Consider the following 17,327-nt stretch of genomic DNA (forward strand, 5'->3'; position numbering starts at 1 on the left):
AAACCTTCCATTATAAGTATAATGAAGTACAAAGTAACTAAATGTCTTTTCAAATTCCCAAATCATAGTTACGTTATGCAAAATGTGAAATTGTATGCTAATCCATGGAATGACACTTTGTACCCTTGTCGAGATGTTAGTGGAGCGTGTGTGGTTAACCGGCACACTAATTTGTTTTTGGCATTGGTAGCGAAGGGTGACTTGATGTTTATCATGGATCAATGGAGCGCGTGTAGCTAACCGGCACATTGATTAGGTGATAGTAGCATTGAGTGCACCACGTGATTCGCATGGTTATTCACACCTTATTTGTGATCCTCGGCATCCCAGTCGCAAATAGTAGGGCATAATCGAGATTAAACATGCCATTGAAAAGTTCAATGAATCTCAAAAGATCTAGGAGTTTCAATTCATTTAAAACTTAAATTTTTTTTCATGGTGGAAACTAGTAAATCGTCATTTACCTACCTTCAAATATTCTGCAACTAGATTACAACATCCCTCTTCTAGGTTGTAGCGTACTTATTCGATCCTAGCCTTGATATTTCATTTGGGTGTTACATCAAGGATTCTAATCAACTTGACTTGAATTTCTCTCGTTTTGTAGATGTCTGAATCTAACAATGGTCTTCCCAAATCCCATGGAACAAGTTTTCCATATGAAGATGATATTCCACGATATGATCGAGGACCTAGAGATCATGCTTCACTTCCTCCACCTCCTCCAATTATTCTCCCTGACCCACAAGTTCGAAGGCTTGAAAAATTCAAGCTCACTCAAGTCCTTTTGTCAAGTAAACACGAATATGGGAAACTTGTGTGTGCACACGTCTTAGAGATGAAGTCACACATTGACAGGTTAAGGATGTTAGGTGTCGATATTTCAGGTGAGCTGGCTGTTGACTGAGTTTTTCAGTCACTTCCTGAATCATATAGTGAGTTCGTAAGAGAGTACTATATGATGGAACACGACGTGACCCTCATTGATCTCACATATTTGCTTATAGCTGCTGAATCAGCAATGATTTGGTGTGCTGGTCAAGCAAATTTGTCTGGTGAATCAAACTCCCAAACTGCAATGGACACTGGCAACATTGGAAGTCCAAAATGGACTAAGTATGAGATTGTCCCATGTGCTGTGCCAAAGGAGTCCATTTGCTTTTATTGCCAAGAGAAGGGGCATTGGAGACAAAGCTGCCCAAACTACCTGAGAGATCTAAGAGATGGGAGAGTCTAGGCATATGGCTCTACTTTAAGTAAAATCCATTATCTAACTCTTTTGAGTTCCTATTCTAGATTCTTAATGCATGATGTGATAAGATTACATTTTGATGTATTGTAGGATCCAAGAAAAGAGAGGAAGCTTAAGGGAAGAAGTGAGCTGAATCTAATCATGATGAAAATGGATTTCGATCGCATTGTTAGAAGATTGGATTTTTGAGAGGAAGCTTAGGAATATGTAATAGCATAGTTTTTCAGTTGAATTGCATTGTAAGGACAAATTTTTTCTGCAATAAAATAAAATTTGCTTTTTGTCTTATTAATTTATCCTTGCAATGGCATGTATGAAAAAATTGATGTTTTGAATGTTTCTACTATTAGCAATAATGGATTTGATTCTTAATTGTGTTATTTGTGGAAATGTCAAAAGTTTACCAAATAAGGAGAGTTTCTTATCGCCCAAGTTTAAATTGGACAGAAACATGGAATCATACAACTTGGTTGTGTGATGAATGAGAAACTTCATATTTGGAAATTAGACTAATTCTTTGACAAAGTGTCAAGTGAAGGACTAGGAGATCAAGTACACTAAGTTGTGCGTTGATCAAGTCCACCATAAGAGTGATAAAGATATTCGTCATGATTTACTAAAGTTTAGTAAATATGATTATACTTATAAGATTAAGTGTAATTCTGAGTTGATTGAAAAAGGTTTAAATTAATGGCAGAACGAATAAGAAGAATCAAGAAGGCAGAAAGATAAAAGTTTCTCCATTCTAAGAAGAAGGGAGAGTACCTTTTATTGTGTTTTATGATAAGTCTTAATGATTAAGAGCAATATCTCAATTGATCCTCTAAGTGAGTCTTAGTACATTTTTATGTCTATGAAGAGGAATCGGGAATTGTGGAAATGGTTAAATCAAGAAGTCAATCATACTTCGTTCCAATATCGAATCTTAGAGTCATACTCCAAGATTGCGAATTGAGTGACACGTCTTTAGTAGGTTTATAACACTCAACAAATGTGCAATTGGGAAAAGTTTTCTTATTCTTTTACATTTGAAATTGGTAAGTTGTGATGTCTTAGATAAGACAAAGACCAACTAGGACCAGTTATGTGAAGTGTTAGTCTTGATAGGATTACGCACTAACTCTTGAATACTTGTTGTGTCAAGAAAAGTTCCTTAACAAAGAGAATCATATATGTCAAGACGTCAGTTGGAGTCTCAGTTGTCTTGAAAAGTTCAAGAACAATTCAAGAATAAACCGATAAGTAAATCACTAGCACACGACTTAAGGTTGGCGACTTATCGTGTTGACATAATTTTGTTTCTGTGCCATTCCAGATTAACTCAACTATGCAATATGAGTTCTATGAGTTCTCAATTGGATTGCATAAAGGCAAGGCACCCTCATAAATGCAAAGTACATTGTTAAGGTAAGGGTGAGCTGCTTAACAACCTGGAAGCAATGGTGGGCATTCATGCTGCCAAAAGGCGAGAAATCAAGACTGAACAAGTTCAATCCATATGAGTTGGATTTGTCACAAACATTGTCTTATGATTGTTGTTATGACAAATTCACATGGATAGGAACGCATACACTTTAAAATCTAAGTGTTATAAGGTTTCCCTCCTTCATGAAAATTATTGTAAGGAAATGCTTTCACTAAGAGAGATTTTAAGAAGATTGCAATTGTGAAAATTGTATTCTCAAATTTGATTATGATTACGGCATCCCACTTCATAGTTTGAATTGTGAGATTTAGCAATTAGTCTGAACATTTGGGACTTAGTAACATAAGCTCTAAAGTTGTTTAGACACACATGTGAGCTTTCTAAGACAAAGGTGTATGAGTTTAAGAAGCTTAGATAAAGGCTTATCAAAGCATCAAGTATTTAGAAATATGAACTTAAGGAATTCAATAAGCATTGTTTTCTGAAAGTTCAGATGTTTTCTAGATATATGTCAAAACTAATGGGAGCATAAGTGTTATGCTTGTATGGTAATAATCATTGTGTTAGTAGGAGCATGATTATTATTTCAAGTATTGCAAGTTAGAAATATTAATTATAGAAAACAAAGATTCACTTGGCAGAGTTGTAGGGGTTGAAAAGTTGTTTTGCTATAAGTAAGGGAGAGAATATTATACTTCATTTCAAATCTAAAGGCTTGGATTGTGGAATTCTAATCAAAAATTGTGAGAACATGGCAATTAGAAATATTATAGCAAAAGAATGGTAAAGTATCATGTCTTTATGTAAGACATTATGAATTGTGTCCCATACGCTTCGGGTATATGATCGATTGCATATGCTATAATGTTTGATCATTCTAAAATTTTCCAAATGCTTAGCGCATTAAGAGGGAAAAAGGACTAAAACAGTTTTGGCTAAAATAATTAAACAACTGTCAAAGGACGATTTGAGGTTCGCTAAGGATTTGTTGCTTGTGAGTAGCTGAAAGTATAGTATTGGATGGACCATGTTGACATTATTTTGAATAAATAAGATTCTATTTAGAATGAGTTGTCATATGGCAAATATGGAAATGTTTCCATATTGGGAGTTGGATATTGAGAGTCTATGTCTAGATTAGAAACTTTTATGCAAGAAGGATGTTCAAATGAATGTACTTTGAATGTGAGACTTCGCGTCTATGGAATTGTTTTGTAACAATTTCTGATAGAGAACCTTGTATTTTCATTGGCCAAGTCTTGGTGACTTTTGTGCTATGACTTTACGAAAGGATCGTTGTATAAAATGTTAGAATCTAACATATTCTAGTAGTGGCAGGAACCTTGTATTCTTACACTATTGTTGAGGATTAGGAATTGTGAAATGAGCATCATTGGAAAAGTTTTCAATTGATCTATTTCACAAAGCATGGACCATAGGAAACATAGTGTGCATGCTCGGAGCATGGGACAACTATTGTTGTAATTCAAGTAATAAGTTGATTTTTTGAAACAGTAAACAATGAATAATGAGTAATCAATATGGTGTTTAAATAAAAGTGTTTTATCTACGCTCAAAAGTTTTGGGGCCATATAGGATTAATATTATTTTTGCGTTTCACTCTGCATGTTTTGACTTCCAGAATAACTAGGTTATTCAAACCTCCACAGTCGGTCATACGTTGGAAGTAGGTATGAAGGAGGACAGTCATGAAACTGTCTGTAGATTGTCTAAGTGTTTAGACATAGCACAAGTTTGCTGCAGAGTTCATGAGTGCTTTAATAAGATTAGAGTATTGGATCAAACCCACACTTACTTGAATCACTTCATGGATTTTATCACGAGTGATTGTGAGACGATAATATTATATATTCTTGAAACCGAGACGTGTTAGTTGTTATTTGCTGGTCGATTGCACATTGATAATAAGTAAACGCACCAGTAACTTGGTGTTATAAAACTTATTGTTGTGTGTGATTCGATTAGTAGGTGCAAGCAAGCATTTGAGTCAAAGTTTATCCATTCCTTTTACCCAAAGTGGGATAAAAGCGATATCTGTGGGCCCCTCGATGATTTAGTGTTAACACCCTAAGCGCTTGGCCAAGTTGGGACTAAGTTGATGTGCTCAATTGTAGTTTGTTGTCAGTCGTCATAAATCGGAAGTCCAGAAACAGTATAGAGAGAATGATCGAAATTCATGTCTTGTATCTATATGATATCTTGAGAATGGAGAAATATATAATCCCTTATCTAAAGGACACGCTATCTGATAAGATCAGAGTTGACAACGGCTTTTGAAAGCTACGATTGCTGATCAGGTTCTGAAGTTATGCAAAATAGTTATTGGAGTTATCCAAGTGGGAGACTGTTGGATTAGTGTCTAAGTCCATAACTATTTTGGTATGTACTTGACCCGATTATTTGGTCCTTTTGGGTTGCCTTCACCATAGCAATATGTAGGATGAATTAAGGAGAGAAAGTTTTAATTATGATTTATTAATATATTATGAGAATAATATATTAAAGGACAAAATCATATTGTTTAATTAATATTAGTCAAGAATTAATTAAGAATTAATTTTGTGGCTAAAAGAGATTAATTAAACTTAAGGGACTTATTGTGTAATTATAAGATAACTATATAGATGGGCTAATGGACTCCATAGAAGTTAGAGTGGACTTATTCTATGGGGAAACCCATTAGAAATCGTCCAAGGCTTCTAAAGAGGGAGTCTATGGGCTGCTTAGGGCTTAAGCAGTCAGATTAGGATTTCCTAGTTGTAAACCCTAATAGCCAGCATATATAAGGAACCCTTATGGCCCCAAAAATATGGTGAATACTTCCTTTAGGGGTTTCAGCCATTTTTGGTGCTTCCTCTCTCCTCCCTCTTCATCCAAGTTGCTTAGTGGTGTTTGTGACTCCATTAGAGGTTGATATGGGCATATTTAGTTATAAAATTCATGCATTATCTTAATACTTTATGTTGTTTTTGTCTCATTTAATGAAAAAAAGGTGCTTAATTAGCTTAAATATTTCATTTTCAGTAACAAAGACATGCTCAGATGGAAAAGGAAGCGGAACTAGCGATTGGAGGCTTGGATCTTGGATTTTGAAGAAAGAAGGATGTTGTTGGACAGCTTGACCCCTCGTCAGTGTTTTGGCCATATCTCATGAACCGTAACTCCGATTGACGAGATTCAAAATGTTCTGAAAATTAGACACAATTTCGGATGACTTTTGTGTTTTGAGAAAATGCTGATTCGAAACGTACTCGGCGGGTAGGGTCGATTACTCGGCGAGTTGTATCGAACTTTCGCGATTCTGGACGCGCTGACTTGTCGTACACGGGTTTTAAGTGACGGACTCGCCGAGTAGGTCACTGGACTCGCCGAGTAGCCTTTGTTTTGTGAAAATCTATATAAAGGGACTTTCAGATCAATATCATAGCATATAGATGAACCCTTGGAGGCCAATTGTTGACTAAAGGTGTTGCTGGAGCGTGGGAAGCAAGGGAATCAAGCCTACATTCAATTTTAAGGAGAATCAAGTCAAAATAAAGTTTACTCTTACCTAATCTCTTGTTTGAACTATGTTTTTACCAATTGATTTCGTTTTTGTGCTTGTTTCTGCTGTAATCATGAGCTAAAAACTCATAACTTCTGTTTAGGTAGATGAATTTGTGAACATGGATTGATTATTTGATTAGGATTAATTTTTATTGGTGATTATGTTTTATTAAGCTTGTTAAAGAACCTTATGTGTTAACAATAACTATTCTTCTGTTAATAAATCAGTAATTAAGTTGTATGAACATCTCTTAGTTGCTAATTTCATATGATTTACGTGACCACATAGTTGTATGTCTAGGAATAACGAATGTGAAACTAGAATTAACTTGAAGATAGGTAAGTTAATGTGTGAGCTTGTGTGATACACCATCAACTAGAGGTTAATTGAATCACCAATTTGATTAGCTAATTACAAGTCTTTCTAAACCCGAATCAACAAACTAGGAAATTCATTAATTTAGACAACTGGCCATTGCTTGAATTAATATGTTTTCTAAGGATTAGCTATAGCGAATGTGAATCTAATCACTTTAGTCGGTAACCAATGAAGAATTAATCTGATATATTTACCATAAAATCATCCATGGGAACAAATGATTCGAACCTAAACAGAAGGCCTTTTTAATCATTTAATTTAGTTTATCTTTGTTTTCTTAGCTATTAGTTGCTTAGTTTGCGTGTTAGTAAAGTATTTAAGTTTCTAGTCTTGCAAAACTAGAGAAAACTCTTTTTTTTACTTGTTTTATTTAGATAATATTAGCATTTATTTTAATTGTTTACCGTTCCCTGTGTTCGATACCCTACTTGCTTGAACTATATTACTAATCGATAGGTACACTGCCTTTCGTGTGTTTATTTTGTGTCTAAGTTAGTAGGATTAAAACTAGTTCGTTTCACACACAACAGAGGTGCAACACTTGAGGCACTAAGTTTTCTAAAGCCAAGGATTGATTGTTATTGCTATATAACAATCAAAAGTAAGATCTAAACCCTAATTTCTGTTATAGTTTATTGGATGTAGGGTTCATGGCTTTGGAATATCAATTGTATGTTCATTAGACAAACTAGATCCAAAGCTATTAGGGTTTGCATGTACACCATAGGATTGATGTATTGCTCAAAACCCATCAATAAGGACTGACAATAGAACCAACACCCTCTACTGACATAGGTGTAGCACTAGCAGACATAACAGGGATAGGTATACGAGATGATAACGAAGCAAAATATGACATATGTGGTAACATGTGATGAGATGCACGAGAATCTAATATCCACAAGGATGAAGGAATACCTGAAGTGTTGGATGAAGACATACCCGAATGAGACATGGAAGCTGACATGGCAGTTAGATTGGCAACAATGAACTATCTGAACTGCTCAATAATTTGGGGATCCAAGGCTGATGGTGGTGTAAAATTTGTCTCGTTCTCAAATGAAGGTGCAGCAGTGGCATACTGTGGTAGCCTAAAATATTAAAACAAGGGATGTGATTGAGAATGTCTAGAAGACCTGTTTTGCTGTGAAGACTCAGACTGTGTATGTGATCTCGTTTGTTGTGTCATACTTCGCCAACTGAGTACCGATAGACAATATAACATAATTATTAATCCAAGTAATGATCTTCGAGTAATTAGTCTCCCGTGAATCCAGTATGGTTGCATAATTCGTAGCCTTCTCATTTGTTTGTTTCTTCTTGTCACCTGTAACAATCCCCCACATAGTCTTGCCTCGCAAGAAATTCTTCATAACATAATTCCCATAGGCATAGTTCTTTCCATCGAGTTGGATACGAATGGACTGAAGAAAATCATCTCTCGAGGCCACAGTTCCAATATCAGTCAACCAAGAATAACCAGAAACAACAGTAAATATGAATAGCAACAACAATAATCAAGATCTCAAAAATCAACAAAACCAACAGATGAAACAAAAACCTCAAAATCGATGAAACGAGAAAATTACATCAAACGGGATACAATAACGAGCAAGAAAACCATACACAAAATTGTGAATATTTTCAAAAACAAGGCCTTCTACAACTCGTCCCAAAAAAAATACAGATGACCAACTGAAGCTTTAATACCATGCAAACTAACAAGACATAGGATGGCTAGGGTTTCGTATTATTATCAAATGAGAAGTACAATATACAATGAAAAGAAAAGACATAATATATAGACTAACTAATTAGGGTTTTCTAGCTAATGGGCCAACATAAATCCCAATACAAAATAAAACCCAAAATCTTATTAGGCTAACATTTCAAACATATAAATTCATTCTTTTTAACAAGATACAATGAAAAGAAAAGACATAATATTAGGCGAATTTCATTATGTATTTCAACATACTTACATACATATAAATAAGAGTAATAAATATGTGTACACTTGCTAATAATATTCAATCATCAAGTCCTCAAGATCTTTGATGTCTCATAAGGGGATGCGGTTATCAAATAGAAATGTATTGGCGTCCACAAGGTGGAAAAAAAAAAAAAAAAAAAAAAAAAAAAAAAGACAGCCTTAGTCAAAACTCTGCCACAATTTGGCTATCATAATGTTGACAACCGATCCCATAATGAGGTGAGAGTAGTGCTAGATGTATTGAACCCTAGGAAGTACTCATGGGGAGTAGCCTAAAACGGACAATGTCTTGATACATGCATCTCAGACATTAAAAATAAAATCATAGTTAAATTCTATATGTCTGATACTAGCATGTTAGTTTATACTTTCCATTACTTTTCCAAAAATCACCCTTTTTTATAATGATTACTTTTCCAACAATCACTCTTTTTTATAATGCGGCTATTTGACAATGTACTTGGTTAACATGTATATTGATGATACATTTTTTTTTTAAATTGCTACTTTAGGCCAGAATAGAATGATACAAAATTGGTATCATTAAGTGTGTTAGCGAGTTGGGTTCTGTATGGGGGTGGATGATAGTGTAAAAGCATTCCCGCATCGGCTTAGGTGGGGAGCCAAGCTTTCCTTATAATGTTGTGGATACATCTCCCTACCAAGACACATTTTAAAAGCAAGAGGCAATAGATCACATAAAAACTCTATAATTAAGTGTATTAGATGTAAATAGTCCCATGGGCTGTGTGTGCCCCTCAGATGTCACATCATGTGTATAAACTAACATAACGTGTAAAAACTAGTGCCCAAAAAAAGGTACGCATGTGCCTCTGATTCATAGATAACACAATGCGTGCAAAATGAAATAACTCAAATTTCTGAAAATGTCAGTGGTGGTAATTTATCATCCAAAATCTCATGTTCCATAAAAGAATTACAAAATCTAAGAGATTTAACTGTAATCTATACTATAATTTTCTGCAAACTCAGTGAGACCTAGGATGCTATCCCACTAAATTATTACAAAATTTTCTACATCTTACTGTCTCAGCTGCAACGCTATTACATCAAATTAATCATAAAACTAAAGGGAAAAAAATCAAAATAAAATCTTCTCATGTTCTTGATAAAAGTTTGATAATCAAGACTGAAGACTAACCTTCAGTCTGGTGATCCTCCAGCACTATCAGTTGGAACCCTTCTTCTTCCTCGATCAACACCAGATCATTACCATTTTTTTCATCAAAAAAGGCTGGAACACATGCACTGGAAGTTGCAACCAGTAAGCCGCTTTTATTTTTCCACCAATTTTTAATTACAGAGAAAGGGGAAAAGCAAAAAAGGTATTCGGCACTTTCTATAGGAGTTTTATTTCTTATTAGTTCTGACTCCATTTTTGAATGATTTTGTACTTTTGACTTTTTTTTCCCTTCTGCCTTTAATCTTTCTTGTTCAGCTGCTTTTTGTGCCACCTTTTTCTCTGCCTCTATTTGCTTGCAGTTTTCATCACGGGCTTGATTAAACATTCTCACAAACTTAAACAAAGTTTCAACAACTGAAAACAATATCACAACTTAGAAACTGGAAATCAATTTGTAACAAATGAATATTTTATCATGTACGTAAATTGTTTTGATGATTGATTACCTTTTTCATATGGACATTTCATAGGGTCTTCTCCAAAGTAAATAATAAAACCATCCACTCTTTTACTCTGTGTAGAGTGCAGTGTTAGAAATTGGGATACAGGATACTTATAGCAATCTTTATGTTCACTGGATTTTGTTATGCCTACCACTCCAGAGAAAAGTGAGGCCAAGGACTTCACCTCTTGTTCCGCAGAAGCAAGAAACTTTTTCAAAGACTGAACACGAAAAACAAAAATTAAACATTTACGGTTAAATTTAAAATGAGTCTGCGTCTCAGTCATTCACAACTAAATCCAACCCAACTTTTATATATATATATATATATATATATATATATATATATATATATATATATATATATATATATATATATATATATATATATATATATATATATATATATATATATATATATATATATATATCAAGATCAATTTTACGACATGTTAGACTTTTATGACATTTGACACTTGTGATTTTATAGTATTTTTGAAATAAATAATATCCAAATGTGAATTTATGGTTTTTTTTTTTTTCAATTTTTAAAATCATAAAGCCACATAGTAGTTATAGTTATATATGTGAAGTATTAAATGTAATAAATTTGATAGTAAATTGCACTAAATACTTATCTTCTTCTTTATTTTGAAATTATACTTTAAAAAATACTTATTATTCACAATTTAACATTTTTTTATAAATCAACATGTGTAGTACACTGGTCTCACACCTAACGTGTGTGTCTATATATATATATATATATATATATATATATATATATATATATATATATATATTGGTATCATTTTGTAGAGAATATATTTACGTATCTGATCATATTTTATTTATTTATTTTATAAATATAAAATCTAACTATTTATTAAGAAAAATTTATAAAAAAAAATAAATTAAGAGGAAAAATAAGAAAATTGCATGGCATGTTTGGTTGCCAAATAGATGGAATACAATTCAGTCGGATCCAATTCTATTCTTTTAATTAAAGGACCAAATAACCTCATTAGATTTATATAAAAGACCATATTTTATGTAAAAATGCAATATATAATTAATCATTTGTATCATTGAATTTCATTCCATTTCCCACCAATGCATTAAAGACAGTGAATCCTTGCAATTCCGATTCCCTCAAATTCTAAGTCCTTTGACAGGTTCCATTTATGGTTCTTATTAACTTTATGTGCTTACCTTCCGAAATTTTTTAGACACATGTCCATCTCTTTTACACAATTTCTTTTCTTGGACTACTTTCTCTAGTCCATATCTAATCAGTGCCATCTCTTCTGCCAAGATTTTTAATTGTATCTGAAATAAGTATATCATTTTAATCGACAAAAAAGAAACTAACATAACTTTAATTAAAATAAATAAATGTACATGAATTTCACAAAACCTTTGACGCAGGCTCCAAGCTGCCAAGTTCCTTGGAAAAGTCTAGCAGTTCAGGCAGTTTGTCTGCAAGGACCTAACATATACAGCACAGCAGATACCATAAACAAAGTGAAAGAAACACAAACAAATAAATAAATAAAATGTCTTACCTTACAAAGATAATGCATGAGAGTCATTTTATTGTTCCTGGCATACGTTTCATTAAGTTTTAAGAGGCTGTCCAATCTGAACCCAACAGCAGCACCTAAAACCAAAACAATTTTCTTTAACTCCAAATAAAATAAACAAAATAAAACTAATAGTAGTAACTCACCTCTTGTAGTTCCCTGGTTCAAAGCATTTCCAAGAGAAAGAATTGTATGCATAACTCTCCTCAACTTTATAGAACTGATAAGCTGATATAACCACCATCAACATATATAAAAAAAGTAAAATTTAATACAATCTTATTGTCACTGAATAACTGCATAATTAAAGTGAAAGATAACTAATAACTTGCCTGTTCTACTGATAAATATACAATGCTTATCTTATCCCTAAGTTGTGTAACCTAAATTTGCAAAAGAACAGTGAAGTTAAAATACGCTAAATCTAAGAAAGCAGGAAATGCAAAGAATAATATCTGCTGACCAGTGTACTAAAATGTAACTTATAAGAGAAAGCTGTGAGCTTAGCTTCTGCACGTGGAATTCTCATTAGCTCTATAAAGAACTGTTACAAGAAATCAGATATTACAATTTCACATTTCGGTCCTTGACTATATTGGAATAATAATGATATAAATCCAGAAAAATGGTACTATATATGTACCAGTTCACATTTGCCCAACATTTCATATTCTCCTTGATAGCCCTAAGCATATAAAATGTAAGTTATACTATGAATAAAAGATATGGGTATGTAATGTAATGTAGAATAAAAATACACCTTAAGTAGTTCCATCTCCTCCTTTGTAGGACAGAACTTTATAAGCTTATCTACCTGATCAACATCCATTGCTAATTCATCCAACTTAAGGACATGTTTCTGTTCAGTTTCACAACTAAAGCATTAAAAACAATTATCAGAAAACCTAATTTGTGATTAAATGCAGCTTACCATCAATTCAGGCAATGGTGTCTTCACCTTTGAAAGCATTAGTTCACAGTAAAATGCTCGCCTATGCTCAATCTGCAACAAGTGTGAAATATCAACAAATCTTCTATACAAAGACGTGTGAAGTCAACCATAAGTACAGTTAAATATTTTGTATGCAATACACAAGGAAAATAAATTATTACCAGTTGTACTTTTTCGGGTTCATTAGCTGCTTTGGATTTTGCTTTTAATGCCTTGTCAGAATTTGGATTTGATGCTAAGAAGAGTGTTTCAGGTTCTGACATATCAATCCCTGGTTCCCTAAACAGAAAATCATGGAAGCAAAACTTAGTAGGGGATCAATGTGATATGTCAAAAAAAAAAAAAAAAGACCCACTTTGCAGCTTCACCAGATTTTTCTGCTTCAGCCAACAAGCTTCCTTGTCCTACTCTATTTATTTCTGACCAATGTAAAGGCTTCAGCTTTTTTCCAGGTTGAATTTTCACAGCAGTTGTCCTTGATAGAGCATGTGGTTTATTTATAGGAGGTGGTGGAGATGGAGCAGTTACACCGCCTCCTTTTGAAGCTAGTGGTGGAGGTGGTGGACCTGCACTGCCTTCTTTGTTTCCGTTAACTGGACACAGTGGTGGTGAACCTGATTTATGTGGTGCTGGTGGTGGTTTAGGTGTTGGCGGTGGTGGTGGAGGAGGTCCTCCTCCTCCACAACCAGGAGGAGGTTGTGGAGGACAAATGCTAAACAAATCTTGAACTTTATCAAATGCGTCTGCTGGGATCCCTGCATCTTCAAAACTAGAAAAATCTACTGGGACCTTAGAAGCTTCTGGATCCATTTCCGAGAAAAGAAGCTTCATCCAACAAAAATCACACAATATATATATATATATATATATATATATATATATATATATATATATATATATATATATATATATATATATATATATATATATATATATATATATATATATATAGTGCACAAGTATGCATGAAAAGAAATATGAAAGGTTTGTTTTGGGATATTCGCTAGAAAAAAAGGTTATTGAAATTATTTTTGTTGTTTAGCGCTCTATTAAACACAACTTAAGTGACTTACTGAAAAGATTTCGGATGGTTTGTTACCCTTTGATCACATTAATACTAAAAAATAATATGACCAGTGACTAGGAGTAATGTGAAGAAAAGTACCTCAGCTTTGAAGTCCCTAGGAAATTGATGCTTTTTATCCCAAGATATGTCGACTTCCTCACGACTCATTATCAAAGTATTCGATTTGATGAATGCTGTGTTGAAAATGGTACGATACATAACGGTCTCCTTCAGGAGATCATCAGTTAAGTTAATGCACTCCAACACAACGTCGCCTTGAATATTGCAATTAATATCAATTTTAACCAGCTCATTTTCTGCCTGAAATGCATGGAAATTATAATCTATCAGAATAAGAAACATAAACCTAGAAACATTGTAGTGATATATCCTACCTGATTGTAAGACCGGACATTCTTACTCCTCCTTGGGGTTGAGAATAAAAGTTTAGAGATTTTATCAATTTGTAACAACGGATCTCGTCCATAAATTCTAAATACAGGGCAACAACCTCCTTTTCCATCAAAATCAGGAATCATTCTGATTATCACACAAGCTAATTTAAGTGCTTTATCTGGTGGAGGCCATTGTTCATCAGCATTCCTCTTTGACACATACTGTAAGTACCTCAACTGAGAAGCAGTAGGATCCAATCCGGTCATCAGGGGTAACTTCTGAGATGGGGCCTGTTTGAGAACCATCTCAAGAGCCCTACTTTCAGAAGTGAAATGTTTTCTGTCAAGTAAAAGAGCAGCCAACATGAAAGACAACACAGGCCAACCACCAAGCTCACTGTGCATTAGCACAATGTTATGTTGTCTAAATGAGAGCCAGCTTTCACTTGATTTTAGAAAATGGCGGATCACTTCTATTGTGAGCACAGGGCAACCTTCATAGTCCCGAGGGTAGTCCATTATAGTAAGATAGTCGTCTGCTAAAACTTGGTGGATCTTGTTTATTGTATTTCCTTCTCGTAAATTCATAATCATAGGTGAAAATTGAGGGTTAATTTCTTTTAATTGAGTTATGATTCTCCTCATGTAGCGTTTGTATTCTTCTTGTTCCCAGGTTTCCGTTCTGAAACAGGAGTCAAAGACTATACACCAAATGGGCGCGCGTGTCATCAAATCAAACAGAAACCAACTTCTAATCTTGAATATATTCAAACTTACAAAGAAATTTAAGACACATTACAAACACTAAGTAGTATACACATGATGCTTGCCTCTATATCTACTAGAAAATGTCATAAGTTTAAGTACAAAAACCTTATAATAGGAGAGATGATGACCTTGAGAAGATTTCAGACCAGTTTAAGTTACAAATTTGTCCAATAATTACACTTCAATATAATACCACAAGTTCATAGTCCGACACTAGTTTGAAGAGTAAAGCTGAACGATAAATTAATATTCATACAATTTTTTGTCCAGGAATTCAACTACCTAACGCATCAAACTCCTAAATTAGAATGATGTAGCATATAAAACTAGATAAGAAAAAGGTAAGAATTTTTTTTAACAGAAAAAGGTAATCGCATTACATACCTAATTACATACACATATCAAACTAATTACTCCATAGAAGGGTAAATAATTACCGTATATTCTTTCAAAGACATCGACAATTCCATCGGGTAACTTCTTATTCCGAAACAGCACCATTCGAATTCACTGATTTCTGAAACTCTAGAAACAATTTTGATAAATTCCCCAGGCACGAAGGAATTGTTTGCTTCCCACTTCAGAGTGAATGGACGTAAAAATAATAGTCGACCCTGTAACTCGTAACAACTAACAACCTTTTTTTTAGGTGCCGATATCTTAGGAGGTGAGCTGTGGGGATCCGTTTGAAAATTCCGAACTTCTGGGTATGGGTCAGGTACAAAACTAGAAAACAAAAGTTAGACTAATTCGACAAAATGACCGTTCCTTAATTTAATCAAATCCCTATTAAATAAAAGAGCTAGATTATAATAACATATTAAAAAAAATTACCAAAACATTTACTGCAAATAAAATAATAAGGCAAAGATATAAGGAAATTACATGTAAATTTAAAACAAGGTGACAATAACATAATTTGTTATTTAAACTTAAAACAACTCAACAATAATAGACTTGGTCAATTTTGTCCATAATCGGTTCTAAGTCACCATTGTATTAGAAGAGATCTAAAACTATTAGTTTATGTTTTTGTGTGGGAAAGACATAACAATGACCAGATACTTGAATTTTATCTGAATTATTATAATTTTGTATTGTACATAGAAAATAAAACATGAGTTTATGATTAATAGAAAAGATTAAAAAAAACTAATGAATCATAGAGTAATATAAAATATTTAAATAGTTCATTACAAAAAACAACTATGTTTGAATGCAAATTAATATATATATATATATATATATATATATATATATATATATATATATATATATATATATATATATATATATATATATATACTTGGCATCATCATTATACTAAATTCAGAACGGATTGAAAAAACTTTTTGAGAAGGATGTGTCGGAACCACATACTCAATTGTATTTCCTTTAAAGAAATATAAGGTATTGTTTCTATAATCCCACCATTTATGTGCACCTTCATTGTAAGTACTAACATCTACTTTAACCCATCGATTGTGAATGAAAACTCAAATAGCCCACAAACGATCTCCACTTACAGAGAAATATCCCAATTTTCCGTGAAAGTTGATCAGTCTCGATGCATATGGTTTGAAGTCATTACTAGTAGAAAGTGCAAATATGAGTATATGTTATTCTAAATAAATATCAAATCGCAATATGGTATCATTAGATAATAAGAAGTAAACGACACCGCCACATATAACAGCCTCATCAGAAACATGATAAACAGATGATGGTAACTGGATATTTTGAAACTCCCTCCATTGTCATGTAGTAGATGAAAACAATTCTATGTTGTAGTAATCGTAGTCCACTTTTTCCTTAGGCATATCACTATAAATAAAATAACATATAACTAAATAATAAAGTAAATTAATAACATAAAATATACTACATATAAACTCTTACGATAGCTTTGTGTATGACAATCGAATGACCTTCAAATGTAACGGGTTCGAACTGATAACTACCAAAGCAAACTTTGCCGCAGTGTATTCAGAGGTCGGAAAAGGTATCCATTTGGCATTTGTAGTCGTTGGTATGGTAACAAATAAAATCTTTGAAACGTATTCATTTGGATCATAGGATTCGGCAAGAATGAGTCCACACAATGATGATGCTAAAATAGTACAAGTATGTGGTAGCCAATCAATGTCAAGATTGTTGCTAACAGAAGACGAAACAAGCTTACGCTCTATATTTCTCCATGGTTTTTTTGTTGAACGATAATTCCACAAACCACATTATTTCTACGGTTGTAGTTATGAAGAACATGGTTGTTGTATATTAGATTTCCATAATATATATTT

General features: G+C 33.3%; 1 protein-coding gene across 1 annotated transcript; it reads right to left on the minus strand.

Annotated features, from left to right (window-relative positions):
* Positions 1–9,367: 9,367 nt before the first annotated feature.
* On the minus strand, positions 9,368–15,528 carry LOC111893586 (formin-like protein 13). Its single transcript, XM_042897087.2, has 17 exons — positions 15,465–15,528; positions 14,260–14,960; positions 13,964–14,185; positions 13,154–13,623; positions 12,960–13,077; positions 12,778–12,849; positions 12,607–12,705; positions 12,490–12,531; positions 12,310–12,390; positions 12,179–12,229; positions 11,993–12,074; positions 11,829–11,923; positions 11,681–11,752; positions 11,476–11,592; positions 10,416–10,484; positions 10,268–10,334; positions 9,368–10,175 (listed from the first exon to the last, which is right to left on the minus strand). Exons 1-17 carry the CDS (start codon positions 15,526–15,528, stop codon positions 9,775–9,777), a joined length of 2,823 nt encoding a protein of 940 aa, XP_042753021.1. The 3' UTR covers positions 9,368–9,774.
* Positions 15,529–17,327: the final 1,799 nt, after the last annotated feature.

The sequence above is a fragment of the Lactuca sativa genome, chromosome 8 (assembly GCF_002870075.4).
Source record: "Lactuca sativa cultivar Salinas chromosome 8, Lsat_Salinas_v11, whole genome shotgun sequence".
In the NCBI taxonomy this organism is placed as follows: domain Eukaryota; kingdom Viridiplantae; phylum Streptophyta; class Magnoliopsida; order Asterales; family Asteraceae; genus Lactuca; species Lactuca sativa.